The 18,093-nt window shown below is 42.0% G+C and overlaps 1 protein-coding gene across 3 annotated transcripts in view; it reads right to left on the reverse strand.

Moving 5' to 3' along the window:
* Positions 1 to 18,093, reverse strand: part of cpeb2 (cytoplasmic polyadenylation element binding protein 2) — a 43,032-nt gene that overhangs the window by 14,997 nt on the left and 9,942 nt on the right. The window contains exons 3-5 of one of the 3 annotated variants that reach the window (XM_080429804.1): positions 10,701 to 10,791; positions 6,094 to 6,144; positions 3,324 to 3,347 (exon numbers count right to left, since the gene is read on the reverse strand). In XM_080429804.1, coding sequence (XP_080285930.1) covers positions 3,324 to 3,347; positions 6,094 to 6,144; positions 10,701 to 10,791 — 166 coding nt within the window. The remainder of the gene's footprint in view (positions 1 to 3,323; positions 3,348 to 6,093; positions 6,145 to 10,700; positions 10,792 to 18,093) is intronic. The other 2 variants (XM_080429805.1, XM_080429806.1) reach the window with 2 other exon arrangements.

The following is an 18,093-nucleotide window of genomic DNA, read 5'->3' on the forward strand; positions in this document are numbered from 1 at the left end:
CAGGATTCAAATTCAAAAACAGCAAAAGTAGCAGATCTACAAGCTCAAAATGCTTCATGCAGCGTTTCGAGCTTGTAGACCTGCTCCTTTTTTTCTCCTTCTTTTTTAAAAATGTATTTTGGGCATTTTATGCCTTTATTATTGATAGGACAGTAGGCTGACAGGAAATGGGGAGTGACACGCAGAAAAGGCCATCAGGATCGGGACTTAAACCCGCGACGAGCTGTCAGGCATTGTAGCCTAGGTGCCCAGACCGCTGGCGTAGCGGTCGAGATCTGCTCCTTTTGATCATTTTGTGTGACGCTGTAGTATGATCAAGTAGGCCGTTAATTAACACAAACAGTTAAGCCTATGATAAAAAGGTTTTTGCCCAGGCAGCAACAATATGATCAATATTATGATGAATACATCCAACCCAACCAACCAGTCTCTCTCTCCAGTTCACTGATGCTCTCTGAAGCGGTGAGCATCTTTTCTTTATAACGACTGAATTCACACCAGCAGTGGCCTTGTTTCGTTTCCGCGTTCTGAGAAAGCAGCGAGGATCTATGGAGAGGATCGCCCCGCTATTTTCTCCACCATGAGGAATGAGGCCACCGCGAGGTGGAACCAAGCAAAACGTTTGTGCGGCGAAGTTGAGAAAAGGGTCAACAATGCCGCTGCCGCAGGGCGGCACGTCAGAGAGCGGCAGCCAACCAGAAGAGCGTTAGTGCTCTTAAGTAGGCGTGGTCTAGGCGTACACACTTGACGCCACTTGAGATGGACAGAGACGGACTACTGTATACCACATTTTTAAAGTTTTAAACTAGCAGTTGTAGATGTGAAATGAATCAGGATTGAGCACCAACTCAGGCTATTTCTTACCTAAAATGTCATATATCATTTACAAATAAGCTGCCAGAGATGAGCCACTAGCGTCTATACCGGTGGTTCTCAGGGTGTGGTCCAGGGACCCCCAGGGGTCCTTGAAGGGGTTCCCCAGCAAAATGATTGATAGTTAGGAATCAAATGGACCCTTACAGTTCTGTAACTCTGACAGTGTACAAATGGAACCAAATGGCATTTGGTTCCATTTGTACACTGTCAGAGTTATGGGGGGTCCATGGCCTAATGCATACAAAACTGGGGGCCGGGGGGGTCCTTGAAATGAAAAGGTTTGAGAACCACTGGCCTGTGCTTCTCCTCCCTGCCTGTGCGCTCTGCTGTCAGGCACAGATGTGCTGGGCTTGAGCCGCTCCGAGCATGCAGAGCTCTCGCTGGACCACAGCTCCCTTATTTACGAGGGCGTCACTCATAGCTCGGACACGCCTATTCAGCCAGATTTATCGGGGCTGCGGACATTTGCTCGCCTCTGCTGGCGTGTGGATCAGCGTAAGAATGTTTTCTCAAAGACTGACTTACGAGAGAAAACAGGTTAAAAGCACATTTCAATAGAACGTTCTCCTGACATGACAGCGTAACTGCACGCTGCTCTGTCATTCTTAAGCCTGATTTATGCTCTGTCGCACGATGGTTTTCGACGGTGGCGGGAATAGCAGACCTACAAGCTCACAATGCATCGCATCCATAACACGTTGAGAGCTTGTAGGTCTGCCGGCATTTTCTATGCGTGACACCATCGTACGACGAAGTATGAATCGGGCTATGGAGTCGGCTCACTGTTTTTAGCTCCCGCTGTTTATTGCCGATCAACTTTGGATCCCATAAAGATGTGAATCAGGATATATATACACCAGCGTATCCTGATGAGAATCCTTTAGGGATGGAAACGCTGATCTGCACTAAACAGCGGGAGCTAACAACACGACGGTGTGTGGATTCTATTTTTATCTGTATGCTGATGCTCTGTTTGTCTTGCACCTGATCACCAGAGAGGATGAGCATTAGGGGTGCAAAAGTTAATAATCGATTATAAATGATCAATTATCGACGATAATTGATAAATTCATCAAATGATCTATAAATAATCTACCCCTATTTTGGGCATTTCATTATCGGCAAAAGGTTTCAAAAACGTTCAAAAATATTGAAAAGAGCAGATCTACAAGCTGACAAGTAGAACGGCTATTTTCAGTATGGCGCCATTGTGCGATGATGTGTAAAATATCAAAAATATACTCAAGTAAAAGTAGAATTACATAAAATACATGAAGAAGCTCAACAGAGACTTTGCATGGACAGATTGTATAGTATAGTTCTCTTTCTCCAGCATGGCTGAGCAGGTAAAGCATCGGTAAAGCATGAAATTATTGTTCCACCGTGACTTGATTACCAGACCCAGTAATTAGACTAGGGGTCTTCAACGTTTTCAGGCCAAGGACCCCCTAGCTGAGAGAGAGATGGATGCAGGGACCCCCTCTATATTGTATAAAATTGTGTTTCAGATTCAATTTTTTTTTTTTTTACTTGGTCTGCTCTTTTTCCCCTCTACACCAAACCACTTTGCCAAAAATAGCCGATCTACAAGCTCGCAACGCCTCGCATTGCTATTTTTAGATAGATAGATTTGTAGATCTGCTATTTTTGGTTAAAGTTCTCCTCATAAAAGGGATGCTAGGGTTCAAAAATCATATCACACAAAGATTTGGCGGATCCCCTGTGGTAACTCTGAGGACCCCCTAGGGGTCCCGGACCCCCTGTTGAAGACCCCTGATATTAGACACCAAATGATTACATTTATGTTGTTGATATCTTTTATATACATACCATAGCAATATTGACACATGGGCATTCTAAGCATTCCATGAAAGGCCTCTATTACAGTAAAGTGTAATTACTTTCCACCCCAGACATAGTAGAATGCAATGATTATGTTCACCAATTTTGAGATTTCCCATTGGGTGCATAAGATTAGGATATATTCCATAATGCAACAGTCCCATAAGCTGTGTAATTACAGTGCAGAAGAGAGTAGTTTGCAGTTGGGTAGCACTAAAGCATAGCATGGAAGCAGTGGTGGACAAAGTGTATACTCAAGTAAATACTCAAGTATACAAAACTTTTGTAATATGTACTTTTGAATCAAAAGAACATATTACAAAGTACATTTTCGTTTTAATATCAATGTATTGCTGTAATGCAAAATGACCTAAAAAACGTTTTAAGTTTGGGTCCTAAGAGTCCTTCCTAAGAAATGTAGTGTGGAGTCAAAATTATAATACTTCTATTTGAAATGTAGCGGAGTGAAAGTCATAAGTTTGTTATAATAAATAAAGAATACTCCAAAAAATGCACAGTACATGTACTTAGTTACTATCCACCACTGCATGGGAGATAAGCGAAGCCACGAGAACACAACACAACACATAGAGAGCTGCATTTACCTCTGCGTCGCCCATAGCTCCTGGCTGCATGTGAACAAAACAACACAAGTTTAAGCTGTGGAGATTGCTTGTTGTCAGTACAGTGTTAATTTAACTCTGAGAGTGTACAAATGGAACCAAATGGACTCGTATGGGTCCATTTGGTTCCATTTGTACACTCTCAGAGTTAAAGCTACAACACAGAACTTATTTTGATGAATAACACTATTTTATCCATCTAACAGTGGTTGGAGGTTGTCTCCCTACTCTTCCATTGTGACATTTAGACCCCTGGTGTACTGGTAGGACACACGTACTGGTTGACATGTAGTACTGCCCGAAGCTCATAATCCTAATATCTCCCTTGACTGCCCTGTTGGATGAGTGGTAGAAATGTGGTCTCTTTCATGCGGGACACCTGGGTTCAAATCCCGGGGTAGGACATAAACGTTACGCATTACAGCTTTAAATGTGTATATAGAACGAACTACAATAGACTCAAACCCTGCAGATATACTTAGTCTGTAACTGTATGTACTTCACAGGCAGCCCTGAACCTGCCACCATGTTGACAACCACATCACGATGTTATGTCACACAGAAATTGTACCTTAAATTGCCTAAACTGTATGTTAACCACTTAAACCCCAGCATCCATATCGTGGGGAAAGCTTTCACAGGAAGATAGCAGATCGACAAGCTCACAACGTGTCGCAAGCTTGTCGATCGGCTATTTTCAGCGAAAGCTTTCCCCGTAATAACAGAAAAACTGAAAAGACACTACTATAGAACCCTGAGGGACTCCGGTCAACCATATAGGGTTTAAGTGGTTAAATTGACATTATGGTCTAAACCAGTGTTCCTCACATGAGGGTAGGGAGGTACTACTGTACGTGACAGAAGGTGTAAAATGGAAAATGTTATTCTATTCCTATGTTTAATGATAACACCTTGATACACTTTGCATGAAACTGCTGATCTGCAAAGTGTTAAACCAAACGTAATAAAAACATGACTAGCACAACTGTTACCGAACAGAAAGAAATACTTATTTGCCTTATTTATGCTGTTTTATTTTGAACACATGGACATCAAAACTGGACTCACTGAAATGTTACGGCCACAGTTTAAAATACATCTGCTCAGGAGGCACTAATTCTCTCCATTTCTTACGTGTAATGTTATATTCTTCTAACGGTGGGTTATCATTCACTCGTAGCATCATGCTAGCTGGTAAAGGCTGTACTTGGATTCAGAAATCAGGGAAATGGGGCATTAAAGCAAAAACATTATGAGAGCCACTGGTCTAAACAATAATAAACTAAACCCATAATAACTTCTTGTACGCTGAATACCACCTGGATGTCACAAATGCTCCACTCCAATCATCTCAAATCAAACGCTAAGAATAATTTCCAAATATGATTTCATCCCCTGCCCTTGTGAAATTGTTACATAACGTGATTATTGTCGCCGACGTGACGGTGACGTGTGGGAAAAAAGGGGTCCACAGCGTACTACAGAGGAATTCTAAACGGGCTGTTGGCTACAGCCCCTGTGAAGGTGAGCTGGAGGACAATGACAATCTGCTTTTCACAGACGGCAAATAACATCCTGCATGTGACATAATGCAGCTTCTGAGGATTCAGAACAACGGGCAGCTCAAAGTCAAACAGTGTTGATTTTGTCGACTAAAACTATGACGGAAAAATGTCTGTTGACTACCTTTTTTCACCTACAAAAACAAAATAGAAACTAAGCTATGATGACTAAAACTATGACTAAATATACTGACAATTTTGTCAATAAATAGAGATTAGACTAAAATGTTTGGGAGGGACTAGCGGAGAAGAGATCCAGTAGAATTAAGTCATCATGGTTGCGCGTGGGTGTCACAGACCGAAAATAGCCGATCTACAAGCTCACAACGCGTCGCAGCGCTACGCGTTGTGAGCTTGTTTATCGGCTATTTTCGGCATGCATGCAAGTGAAAATCATTTCGATGCCATCACGGCCCGCCAGAAATTAATTTTAGTCGACTAAATCAACTGTAAAGTCAAACATGAAACAAATATTCCCATCCCATACACCACAGCCATCCTGGTGTAATATCATGGTGCTATTCACCACTAAACCCTATACTGTATACTCAGGGATTAAAGCAAAAACAAATCTCTTTTTGTTAGGGCCAAGTCCCAATCTGTGATTTGTGAAACCTCACACTAGCGCTGTGGTTCCTAAACAATTAGCACAAATATGTAGCATTATGATGTTTAGGTATTTATCATTCTAAACCTTATGTTCTGGCTGTTCTACATACAGCCGACCAGTTGGAAGAAATCGCAGACTGAGGCTTTAACCTGTGCTTTTTATGAAATATCCGACACCATCAGGGTTTTAATGGAAGACACCAATTTACAATTTAAGCAATAGAACAATGTATTCTATAGCTAGTTTGACCCATTCTGACACCCTTTAATCGTATAAAAATGTAATCAGTTGTGGAGACTGAGAACTTGTGTACGTCGTTAAACGGGGTCCCCCAGGGGTCTAGAAGACTATCCTTTGTTTCCTCTCTTCGCCAAATCTGTTTGCCGAATATAGCCCGACGTACAAGCTCACCCCGCTTCCGCGTTGTGAGCTTGTACATCGGCTATTTTCGGCGAACGTTAGGCCCAGAAAAGGAGACGCTAGGGGTTCATGTGGTTGGACAGTGTGTGTGTGTGTGTGTGTTTGTGTGTGTGTGTGTATCTAATGAGGAACAGTCATCACGGTGCTGAGAGATAATTACCATTGAGCATGAGCAGACCGTCGGCCCCGGGGTGAGGACATCCCACACGGCCTGACGTGAAGGAAGGAACACACACACACACACACACACGCACACACACGCACACACACACACACACACACACAAACACAAACAGGATGAGACACAGAGCAGATGGGAAAGACAGGGCGAGGCCCTTATGCGCCCTCACACAGCACAAACCTAACACCGTTGTTGTGCCTGCCTCTGTGTGTGTGTGTGTGTGTGTGTGTGTGTGTGTGTGTGTGTGTGTGTGTGTGTGTGTGTGTGTGTGTGTGTGTGTGGTCATGTGACCACACCGAACACACAAACACATCCAGGGAAAACTCTCTCACACACACACACACACACACACACACACACACACACACACACACACACACACACACACACACACACACACACACACACACACACACACACACACACACACACAGAGAGACACACACAGCTGAAGCTTAGCATAAGGCAGCACTGCAGACAGAGGCAGCCTCCTGCAAGACAAGCTCCAGGCATAAACCCAAAGCGTTTGCTCTCCTGCTCTCTGCAGAAAGCCGGTTGGCAGGACACACACACACGGCACAACGTTTCTGCCGCTCTTACATTTTAATAAAGCACAGGAGCTTTATGCAGGAACACAATCTGGCCTGCTGATGAAACAACACAACCATCTGGCAGCTCCATAAAGGTCAGGCCTGATGCCTCAAATGCGCAAATCGCACATTTGCCGCATGAAAACGTGCCAGGCCATTTTTTTTCCATTAGCCAAACCTGGCTAATCTATCTCTTATGCAGCGGGTTTAGCTCGGTTTATTACGCCCCGTTAGCTTATAGAGCTGATAGCCGCCTGTGCGCGCTGTTAGCTTAGCCCCGACCAGGGCTATAAATGGAAGAGCCCACCCTCCCGAGCCGGGCTCCCCTGGCTGGCTGTCACACGCAGAGTGTGGACGTGTGATCGCGTCTAAAATTAGTCTCGTTCCCCCACTCTCTCTGCTCGTGTGCACACTGACCCATGTCCTCTCCATCTGCTCCGGCAATAAAAACAAGAAACTCTACCTAGAGAGGCATAAGCAGCTGACACACACACTCCCAGCACCTCATCATAATAATTACAAATAATAACAATCAGCCACTCATTAAGCAGTAAGGCGCAGTCCTTCATTTATGTCCACAGATGCATTACGACACAAACTAACCGGGGCTGCCAAACTAATCAATTTAACCCATCAAAATAAAATGATTTTAATCAATAAATCTATTTTCCAAAACAAGACAATAGCAGATCTACAAACTCACAAGCTCAAAACGTGTGTCACAATGACGTATTTTGATCTTGTAGATCAGCTATATTCAAAAACTTTTGTTATACCGTTGTATAAAAAAAGTATAGAATATGGCTTAATTGGTTAATCAGACTTTAATTAGGACTAATTGATTTGAAGTTGATACATTGATTTGAAGTTTTTAAATGTGTTGATCAATCGAAAAAGTAATCGACAGAATAATTGCCAAGACGATGCGGTAATCAATGGCTGCAGCCCTGAAGCAAATGGGGATTGTTTACATGCATATGTATGTAGGCTAGTAAAGCCCTGCAGCACTTCCACAGACAGCTGAACATGCATCATTGAGGTATTTATAGGCCCTGTCCCAAACTAATAAACTGTTAATTCGTCAGAAACACAATTGAAATGTGCCCATCCTCCTGCCAGGTAGCATGTCAGTTAAAGGGGCCGGTGGTGATGGCGGTGTCACCCGACACCTCTCCTCTGCTGTCTAGCAGCTGAGCCTGTTGCTGTCACCTTATACGCCTTGTTTGGTTCCGACGGCCACACAGAGCCACCGGCCCCCGGTAGGAAAACCATTAAGAGTCTTGCATATTTCATCGGGAGCTGCTCGTTTGGACGTCATGTCGCAGGTTTAAGCAGGGGCTAGGCGTCGTATGTAAGGAAACGCGTATAAAGACATTACGGTGTCTGTCTATCTAGCCGTTAAACATAACTGGTGATCTGGTACCACCCATATTTAGGGGAAATTCTCCTTCTGCTACTCTGACACCAAAATGTGGATTGCCCTGACACCATCCATTAAAGGATGTGAAACACTGGCTTCTTTCAAAATTGTCCTGAAAGAACATCTGAGCAAAAGGGGAGGTGAATGTAAATTCCCACTGAAAGGAGGTGTCATTCACTGCCGTTTTTCCTTTCTCTCCTTTGTACATATAGTGTTTTGTAATTGTTGATGACATGTATTTTTGTGTTAATCTTTTATGCAGAATTGAATACACAGGACCACAATGGAAACAAGTCCCCCAGGACTATTTTGTGTTATCCCTTTAGCCTTCATTTCTGACTGTACCACGTGCTGACGTTTTCTCAGGGAGGTGTTTGTGTACATAACCGTTAAACACAGGTAGTATGTTATATTATATCGACTAATTAGATGTTCACACAGTAAGAGTGCATCATAGAATCAAACTAATGGGTTTAATCGACAATACAAAGTAATCGATTTTAGTAAATCATAATCGATTTTGGTGGAGAACGGTGAAATTTGCCTTATTTTCTTTCAAAATGAATTTAAAATAGCTAAAATAGCAGATCTACAAGCTCACGATGTATCGTGATGCGACACTTGTAGATCGGCAATTTTTGTGTGCGACACTGTTGTGTATTAAACGTCTCTGTCGGGTGGAAACCTCATATTATGTCCAAAACTGTTCGTTTTCAATCAGGATTCAAATAAAAAAACATCAAAAGTAGCAGATCTACAAGCTCAAAACGTGTCGCTTTGCGCCGCGTTTCAAACTTGTGGATCTCTAATACTAGGGTATTAATTTACAAGAAAACACAAAAAGTTAAAATATGGAAATGAGAGGTTTCTGCCCGACAGCAACGAAACATGGCTTAAAGGTAGGGTAAGTGATATTTTTTGGTTAAAACAAAAAGTATTTTGTTAAAAGGTTATAACACTATATTCTGATAGTAATCATTGCTATAGAGTGTTTTTTTGCAGTAACAGATGTCTCCCTGTCTCTCCAGCTCTTTAATAAACAGAAAATACATTTTCTGGTAGGTGTCAAAATCTCAGCCAATCAGGAGAAAGTACCCATTTTAAGCTTAATTTGTATAGTGTTCCAGTTCCAATTTTGCATGCTCATTTCTTAGTGTCATCACTTCCAATTTCACTTGTTTAATCTATATCCTGATTGAGTTCTCTATCCTGGTTGGATAAAATTGGAAATGAAACTGAAATTGAAACGAAAATGAATTTTCTGTTTAATAAAGAGGTGGAGAGACAAGGAGACTCCTTTTACTGAACAAACACTCTATAGCAATGAGTACTATCAGAATATAGAGCTATTTAACACTTATTTTAACCAAGGCAAATCACTTACCCTACCTTTAAGTGGTTATTCAGAATAGATCGATTAGATTTTTTTTCCCGTCGATTCGTTGATAAATACAAAATAAAACTCAGTGTCAAAAAAGAAACATGCTTCTCAATCATTCGATAAATAAATGAAAAAGTCATCAACAGAAAATAAACGGGCAGTTGCTGCCCTAGTTCTCAGCAGAGAGAGTAGTGTGTTGACATCCATACATGTGCTGATTGATTGATTTAAAGCTGCGGTCGTTATCCTGTGAGAGGACTTGGGGCCTCTTTGCTCCGCGTGCCGTCCAGGTTAAGCAGCGGCAGCCGGCAGGATCAGCGTGGGAAGGTCATGTACAGACGCAGGCGGTGGCAGCATTAATACGCTCTCGGCAGGGAGGGACGTAAGCCGCTCTGTGGAATAACAAACATACTTCCACCGAACCGACCTGCAGGCCTGTCCGTGTCATGTGCCCTGTGTTGCTGAGTCGCAGCGCGCTGGTACCATAGTCCCCTAGAGACCAGTGGTTCTCAAACTTTTTAGCTCAGGACCCGAAAGGGATATGAGATGTTTAGCCCGCGACCCAAGCTAGTGAAAATAGCAGATCTACAAGCTCACAACGCGTCGCTTCGCGCCGCGTTGTGAGCTTGTAGATCTGCTATTTTCACTACTTCTTAAACTTTTTTATTTTTTTATTCATAGAAATTATATTTGTTTATTTTATTTAAGAAATGCTTTAAAATAATGTTGGAATTGTTATCAAATTGAAGAAAAGTAATTGTAATTTTTTTTCCTATCTTTTAAAATAACTATTTTTTAAATGTAGGAAACGGAAAAAAAAGATATTTACTTGCGACCCGTAAAAATTGGTCCGCGACCCAAACATGGGTCCCGACCCACTGTTTGGGAAACAGTGCCCTAGACCAGTGGCTCTCAAACATTTACATTTCAAGGACCCCCCTTAACTCTGACAGTATACACAAATGGAACCAAATGGACCCCGTTACATTTGGTTCCATTTGTATACTGCCAGAGTTACAGACTTGTAGGTGTCAATTTTCGAACCCCCCGTCAAGGAACCCTGAGAGTCCCTGCCTGGACCCCACTTACAGAACCACTGACCCCTAGGCTGCTCTCACCTAACAGCAGGGCCTCTCTCTCTCTCTCGCCTGAAAACAGAGGACGGTGAAGACAGAGAGAGAGAGAAGAGTCTCACCTTTCATGGGATCCTGTTCGGCCCGCATGATGTCGATCAGGGAGCTTTCCAGAGAGTGCATGTTCAGACTGTCGTACATTCTGGAGCGATCCTGAGAACGAAAAAGATTGATTGATTGATTGATTAATTGATTGAATGCTTTATTAGGCAGGAATGTAAACAGTACGTGGTACAGAAAGACACTAAAGGCCCTATTTTTGCCAGTGCCTTACCCATTATCCCTAAACTTCTTTGCCATTTTTTAATTTTTTTTGAGCTTGTAGATTGGCTATTTGAACTATTTGAAAACGTTTTTAAAAATAGTAAAAAATTACAAAGAAGTTTAGGGATAATAGGTAAGGCACTGGCGAAAATAGGGCCCTAAGGCTAAAAGGATAACACACAAAAAGTACTGGAGACTTTCCATTGAAGGTGGTAGAAAGGTTTAAATATTATTTTATGAGGCTTAGTTTCTATGCGGTCATCTGCTGGCATCGTGTCCCGAAAACAGCAGATCTACAAGCTCACAAGCTGCCGTCGCATCGTCTATGAAGTGCAAATCGGAAGTTATAGTCTCTAGGAAGGGCACAGGTAAATCGGTCTGCTATCGCTATTGGTTATCATCCAATAGCGATGAGCGTATACTAATCCAAATCGATTTGATTCCTGTGACTTAACGATGCTATCCGTGTTCACCAATCAAAAAACATCTAATAACAAGGTTGTGATGTTTCAGTTAAACCGTTGTTAAAGCCTTTGTCTGAAGAACACAACCTTTTGTGTTAGTCAGGAAAGCCTATAGTGAGGGATGAATTCTGTGAGTCCAGAATTTGAATTTCATGGTAATGTGTTCACAGTGTGTTGCTGTTCAGGTGAGGCTTGTGTGTTCGCACTGTGTTCATGCATAGTTCACAGAAGATCCACGCACACCAGTCCTTCTGTGGTGCAAAAAGTACTCAGATTTTTTACTTAACTAAAAGTATCAATACTGTACAATGTAGAAATACTCTGTTACACAAGTTTTCAATATAAAATGTATACAAATCTTTTGAAAATAGCAGGTCTACAAGCTCACAATATGTCGCTATGCGACGCATTGTGAGCTCGTAGATCGACTATTTTCAAATGGCTGAAATGTATATAGGGCTGAAGTGGGTAATGTATGTTTTGTAATAATAATCAAAATCTACAAGGTAACTAGTAACTAAAGTTTTCAAATAATTGTAGTGGAGTAAAAGTACAATATTTGCCTCTGAGATGTAGTGGAGTAGAAGTAAAAGTACTGAAAATTGGAAATACTCCAGTAAAGTAAAAGTACCCCAAAATTGTACTTGAGTAAATGCACTTTGTTACTTTACACCACTGTCCTTTTGTGGTGCCGACCAATGTTAACCACTTTCCCCTCAATGACAGAAAACAGAAAATTCACTAGCATTGAGCCCTGAGGGACTCAACCATATGGGGTTTAAGTGGTTAAAGAACACTAAAGCCATGGACAGACAAGCTGTCTTCTTTTACCCTGAAGAAGACACTAAGGCAGCTTGTCTGTCTTTCTCTGCATCCTCAATAAATATTGTTAAAGGGATAGTTCACCCAAAAAAAAATGTTTTCCTATCGATTAGTCACCCCATGGAGACTTGAATTCATGGATATTTTGTAGTTTTTGTCTCATTCCTAAGCAAATAATTTGATGACCGGCGGACACAAAGGAGACTCTTAATGTCTCCTAAGCCAATCAAATTATTGGCTTAGGAATGCAACAAAAACAAAAAAAATACCCATGAATTCAAGTCTCCATGGGGTGACTAATCAATAGAAAAAAAGTTATTTTGGGGGTGAACTAACCCTTCAATGTCCAGGTTAGGTTCATGTGTTCACACTGTGTGTGAACGTCCAACTCACGTCTAATTAGGTTAGCTAAGACATTTGTATTCATTTCTAATTATCGCCGGCGGACATCTCGTGTCGTTGTGCCATCTCTACTTTTAACGCTAAAACTGAGCTGCAAAAACAAACGCATTCCCTCTGTAAGCTTCTATTAATTATTCTGAGCATCACGTTTTCAACATGCTTTAGTGATTTGGCTTAGGGTGCTAAAGCCTGTGTGTGTGTGTGTGTGTGTGTGTGTGTGTGTGTGTGTGTGTGTGTGTGTGTGTGTGTGTGTGTGTGTGTGTGTGTGTGTGTGTGTGTGTATTTGGCTTAACATTTAAGAGTGCGAGTAGCACACGTTTGGATTAACATTCTTTCCGTCTTTATTCACTTTAGGGGTATGAAGGTATGTTCGTGAGTGGCAGTGATGGAAAGTCCATTTACTCAGGTACTTTACTTAAGTTCAACTTTGAGGTACTTTGACTTTACTTGAGTATTCTTCTGCTTTCACTACATCTCAGAGGAAAATATTCTACTTTTTACTCCACTACACTTATTTGAAAATGTTAGTTGCTAGCTACTATGCTGATTTTTTGCTATTGCTATTCTACATTCAGCTATTCAAAAATAGCATTGCGATGTGTTGTGAGCTTGTAGATCTGCTATTTTCAAACACCTTCGACAAATTTTTAAAAAAAGTGTGTATGTGAGTACATTTACTTTTGGTTATGTTTGAACAAAGGGCTTTTATTCATAACAGAGTATTTCTACATTGTGGTATTGTTAATTTTACTTAAGTAACCGATCTGAGTACTTCTTCCACCACCGGTGAGTAGTAAGTAGCCTGTTCAAACGGATTCCCCAGCATCTCTGGACCGGTTCCCAGAGAACCAGAGAATGGAAACCAAATCCAAGAATGGCATTCAGGCCCAGCGTTGGGACGGGGAGGTTATGAGCTCATCAGTGGCCAATAATAAGGCAAACCTCCCGGAGCCTCCATCATCATCGCCGACCCATATGGTTCTGTTTTTGGGGAGCTGGAAACTCCCACGGAACCTAATCTACCTCACGCCCGACAACATGCTGGAGAAGGTGAAAGGCCAACGCAGGAGAACAGCGTGAAGACGCAGGCTGTGTCACCATGGCCTCGCTGTTTTTGGGGCATTCCATTTAGGGCCAAATCCTTCAAAACATCTAAAAAATATAAATAAATACAAAGGCTACAATAGCAGATCTACAAGCTCACAATGTGTCCTGATGCGATGCGTTGTGAGCTTGTAGACTGGTTATTTTCACTATTCGCCGTTTACCAAAGTACGTATATAGGGCTTAAAGGGGCAAGAAACCCTAGGCTACACTTTTGTAGTTTGTTTTTCAAAAGCTAAAATAGCAGATCTACAAGCTCGCAATGTGTCGTGATGTGACGCGTTGTGAGCTTGTAGACTGGTTATTGTCTCCGCCAGGCCGAAAGGCATGGCGAGAGAGTATGTTTTGCCCCCTGTCCGTCCGTCCGTGTGTCCGTCCGTCCGTGTGTCCGTCCGTCCGTGTGTCCGTCATTCTGTCATTTTGTGTACAGCTAATCTCCGGCACCGTTGGCTTGATCGCAGCGAAACTGTGCACACACACTCCCTGGATGCCAGAGCAGAACCTCTGCCCCAAATTTTTCAGCGCCACCAGGAGGCCGCTTTTTGTAAAACACATTTCTTGACAGTACTCCTACAGATTTTATCCAAACATCACGCAAATCAGTACACATTATCTCTATATTCATGTGATCAACACGGATCTGTCCAATTATCCATATTTCATCCTGATTGGCTAAGGTTGGCTTCCAAAGTTTGCAGGATTGCTCCGTTTTCAACAAAATGCCTCAAATCATGAACGCAGCTTGCGATTTCCGTGAGATTTGACACGCACATTCCCACTAGGCCGAGGAAGAAATACCACTTGATGTTCAAATCAGCCTCATGGTGGCGCTATAAATGGACGATTTGTGTTTTTAACTATAACTGCACCGATCTGCATGAAACCTTGCACGCACACTCCCTAGAGGCCAAGGAAAAACAACTGACCTGCATTTTTCACATTTGCCTTTCATAGCGCCACCAGGAGGCCGACTTATGTAAAACACATTTTTTGATATTAAGCCTTCAGAATGTATCCAAATTTCACGCACATCGGTACACTTGATCTCTATAGTCATGTGATCACGATGGATCTTTTAAAATTTTCATATTCCATCCTGATTGGCTAACATTGACATCTAAAGTTTGCAAGAGTGGCCCGTTTTGAACAAAATGCCACAAATCATGAATGCAGCGTCCGATTGTGGTGACACTTTGCACGCACATTCGCACTACATTGAAGAACAAATGCCACCCTTTTAACATTGCCCTATTATAGCGCCACCAGGAGGCCTATTTTGCAACACTTTTCTTTTTTATATTACTCCCACAAATTCAAACATCATGCAAATCGGTACACATATAGTCAAGTGATCAAGATAACCATCTTGACCGTCCAATTTTTCATATTCCATCCTGATTGGCTAATTCCGAACATTGCTGCCCCACAATAACCTACCTGACCTGGCGGAGACCTGTGCTCCGAGGAGCACTTTTTCTAGTTTTCACTATTCTCCGTTTACCAAAGTACGTATATATGGCTTAAAGGGGCAAGAAACCCTAGGCTAATTTTGGAGTTTGTTTTTCCGTTCAGGTTAAAAAACTACAGCAGATTAAAAACACAGCAGGCTAGCAAACAACACAGCTGCAGCTAAACAAATGAATAATGGGTGTGTTCCATTTAGGTGTGACCTGACCAGAGAGCCGTGGGCGTGCCAGCCAGTGTGTAAGTATAGCTAGTAGTCAACAGGTGTGTCCGTGCGCCATTGGCACACCTACATCTAACACACACTTTATCAATTTGATCAGCTGCAGCTGTGCCGCTTACATCACAGAGTACTGTAAGGTCAGCCTTATACAGACTACCATGTTTTTTAGTTTTTAACAAATGAAATAAAGAAAAACTGTTTTCTCATGTGTTATTAGAAGCTAAGGGAAATAACGGAGGAAGAGGACAAGGGGAGAGAGCTTGGCATGAGCTACACGTTCAGACTGGTGCATTTACTATATATGGACAGATTTCTGGGTTAGGCTCTCGACCACCGGGGTATAACCACTCAATATTGATGATGTCCGCTTTTTTCCCCCCCCAACGCATTCCTCATTTCAGTGCCATTATGTCATTGTAGATGTTTGCTACGGGGTGTTCCAAGCCACATGTTCAGCACTGCTTCACGTTAACTGTAAACTGGTGGTCCAGAAACGGCACGTTGGTGCCAAAAAGGTCAAGCTTTTCAGTCCATCATTGTGTCTGCCGCACTGTCAGCTATGATGATAGAACAAGCTATCCAGAGTTACTCTGAGCCAGACAGAGCCGTCTGAGCTGCTAATAGCAGGAAACAGGCCCGGTCGTTGTATTACTGGAAGTTATAGACATTAGGGGGGAAAAAAAGAAACTGGATTATATCCACGTTAAAGTGGATATTCGCTTCCATTTTAAGGTTAGCGTGCTATAAAAGAGTGTGGTAGCTGAATGCCTAAACACTGAGGGAATGCTGGTTAACTTAAAAGGAACACTTCACACCAAAATGATTATTTATTTTCTACGAAACGACGCACGTGCACGCCGGGGCGAGTGCAGTGCATGTAAACTGGGCTGTGTTGGTAGTGGTACCGTGCGCGCATGCCCAGGCGCGTGCCTCGTTAGTGCATGAGGCTGTTTAACCTGGAGTTGTTTTGAATAATAAAAGTTTCTGGGAAAATGGGGTGTTTTGGAAGTAATGAGGACATGTCATGGACTGGATACAAGACACATGGATGGATTATACTGTGAGAGCTGTGAGAGGTTCGTCATATTGACGCCACTTGATGAGCTCATAACCTGCCATCCCAACGCCGGGTCTGAAGAAAGCCATTCTTGGGAGTTTAATAACACATTTTTATATAGTTTTTTTGCTGTTGTTAATCCTGGACACCTATTTTCTTAATTGTATCAACAAGCATACTCTTTGTTTTTTGTATTCTTCTAGTCTGGTAAACCATCCCGGTCGCGGAATTCACATTTCAAATTTCCATTCGATCTGCTCGCTGAATGAAAATGAAATGGGAATTCCACGACCGGGGCGGATTACCGGGATAGTATTCTTCATTCACCATGATGGAATGCAACAGAAGTTTTCATGAATTCAATGGTTCACACTTCATACAGTGTGAGTAACATTTTTGGGGTGTGAAGTATTCATTTAAGATTTATTCAATGAATTGCCTTACTGAAGGTAAAGTGTTGTCTCCAGAAAGTAAAACGTATTCCGCGCTTTATCTCCCTCTATTTATGTTGTTGGGTGATGTTGTAAAACATGACACAGCAGAGAGATGTGTCACTGTGGCCGGGCCAACATTAAACAGAAAGGAAGGAAGGAAAAGAATCTGGAATCTGAGGAATTCTGGGTCAGACACTGTTTATGGAAATGAACAATCTGTGGAGTCGGGCCAGTTTCCGGGAAAAGGAACACCAACTCTCTCCAGACTATCTTTACAGTATCACTGCTATCGGTACCGCTGATATTTTAAACTGCTGGCACAGGTCCATGATCTGGTGTCAGCATGACATCTTAAGTTGAGAGATGGCATTATACATAGAAATGAATATGCTGCAATATTTTCTGAAATATATAGTGTGTATTAGGGAAAATTAACTCTTAAATTAAGCCTACTATGGTAAATTAACTATTGATTTATGAAAGAAATGTGCTGTGATAAGTAGTAATGAAATAACAAATTACGTTTTTGGGGGAAAAAGCTATGAGAAAATTAAGTGACGCTGTCACTGGAAGCACAAGACTAGGCGATTACTTTTAATATCCTGTTACTGGCCCAAATCATCAGCAAGATAGGTCATTGCTTCCATTGCTTTACGTGTGATATTTACTGCCCTTTAAAACGGTGTGAAAGTGAATAACATGCGAGTCCATTTAAGTCTGCTTGTTTGATGTGTATTTCTAGTTTAGTTTACTTTACTAACTGACACAAGTGATTTTATTAACTAGTTTCATCTGCTAAGAGAGCGTGAATTGTTGTAAACTAAGACAAGTCTTTACAGAACCCAGAACAGAGAGGAGAGAGCATGTGGAAAGCATCTTGAAACGGCTTCCAAAATGGACTGAACGACAAGAGGTCTACTCTTGCATCACTGACACACTGAATACACACATCTCAATGGCTGTAGTCATTTTCTTAAGGTTATAGAAAAGAAAACATGTATGGGAAATTAAGAGTGGAAACAAAGACAAATGTGCAGAAGAGTGCTGTAAAACATGCCCAAAATGCTGACTATCTGGAACATCACGGAGCCATGGCGGTGTTACAGCACCATACTGCTGGTCTGGCATGTTCGGCCCAATGACTATGACTCATGGTATACTGGACATGACTGCAAAACATTTTTCAAAGCATTTACTGTATCTATATGCTTTGAAAACGCC

The sequence above is a fragment of the Gymnoscopelus braueri genome (genome assembly GCF_963280865.1).
Source record: "Gymnoscopelus braueri genome assembly, chromosome: 6".
NCBI classification, from domain to species: Eukaryota; Metazoa; Chordata; class Actinopteri; order Myctophiformes; family Myctophidae; genus Gymnoscopelus; species Gymnoscopelus braueri.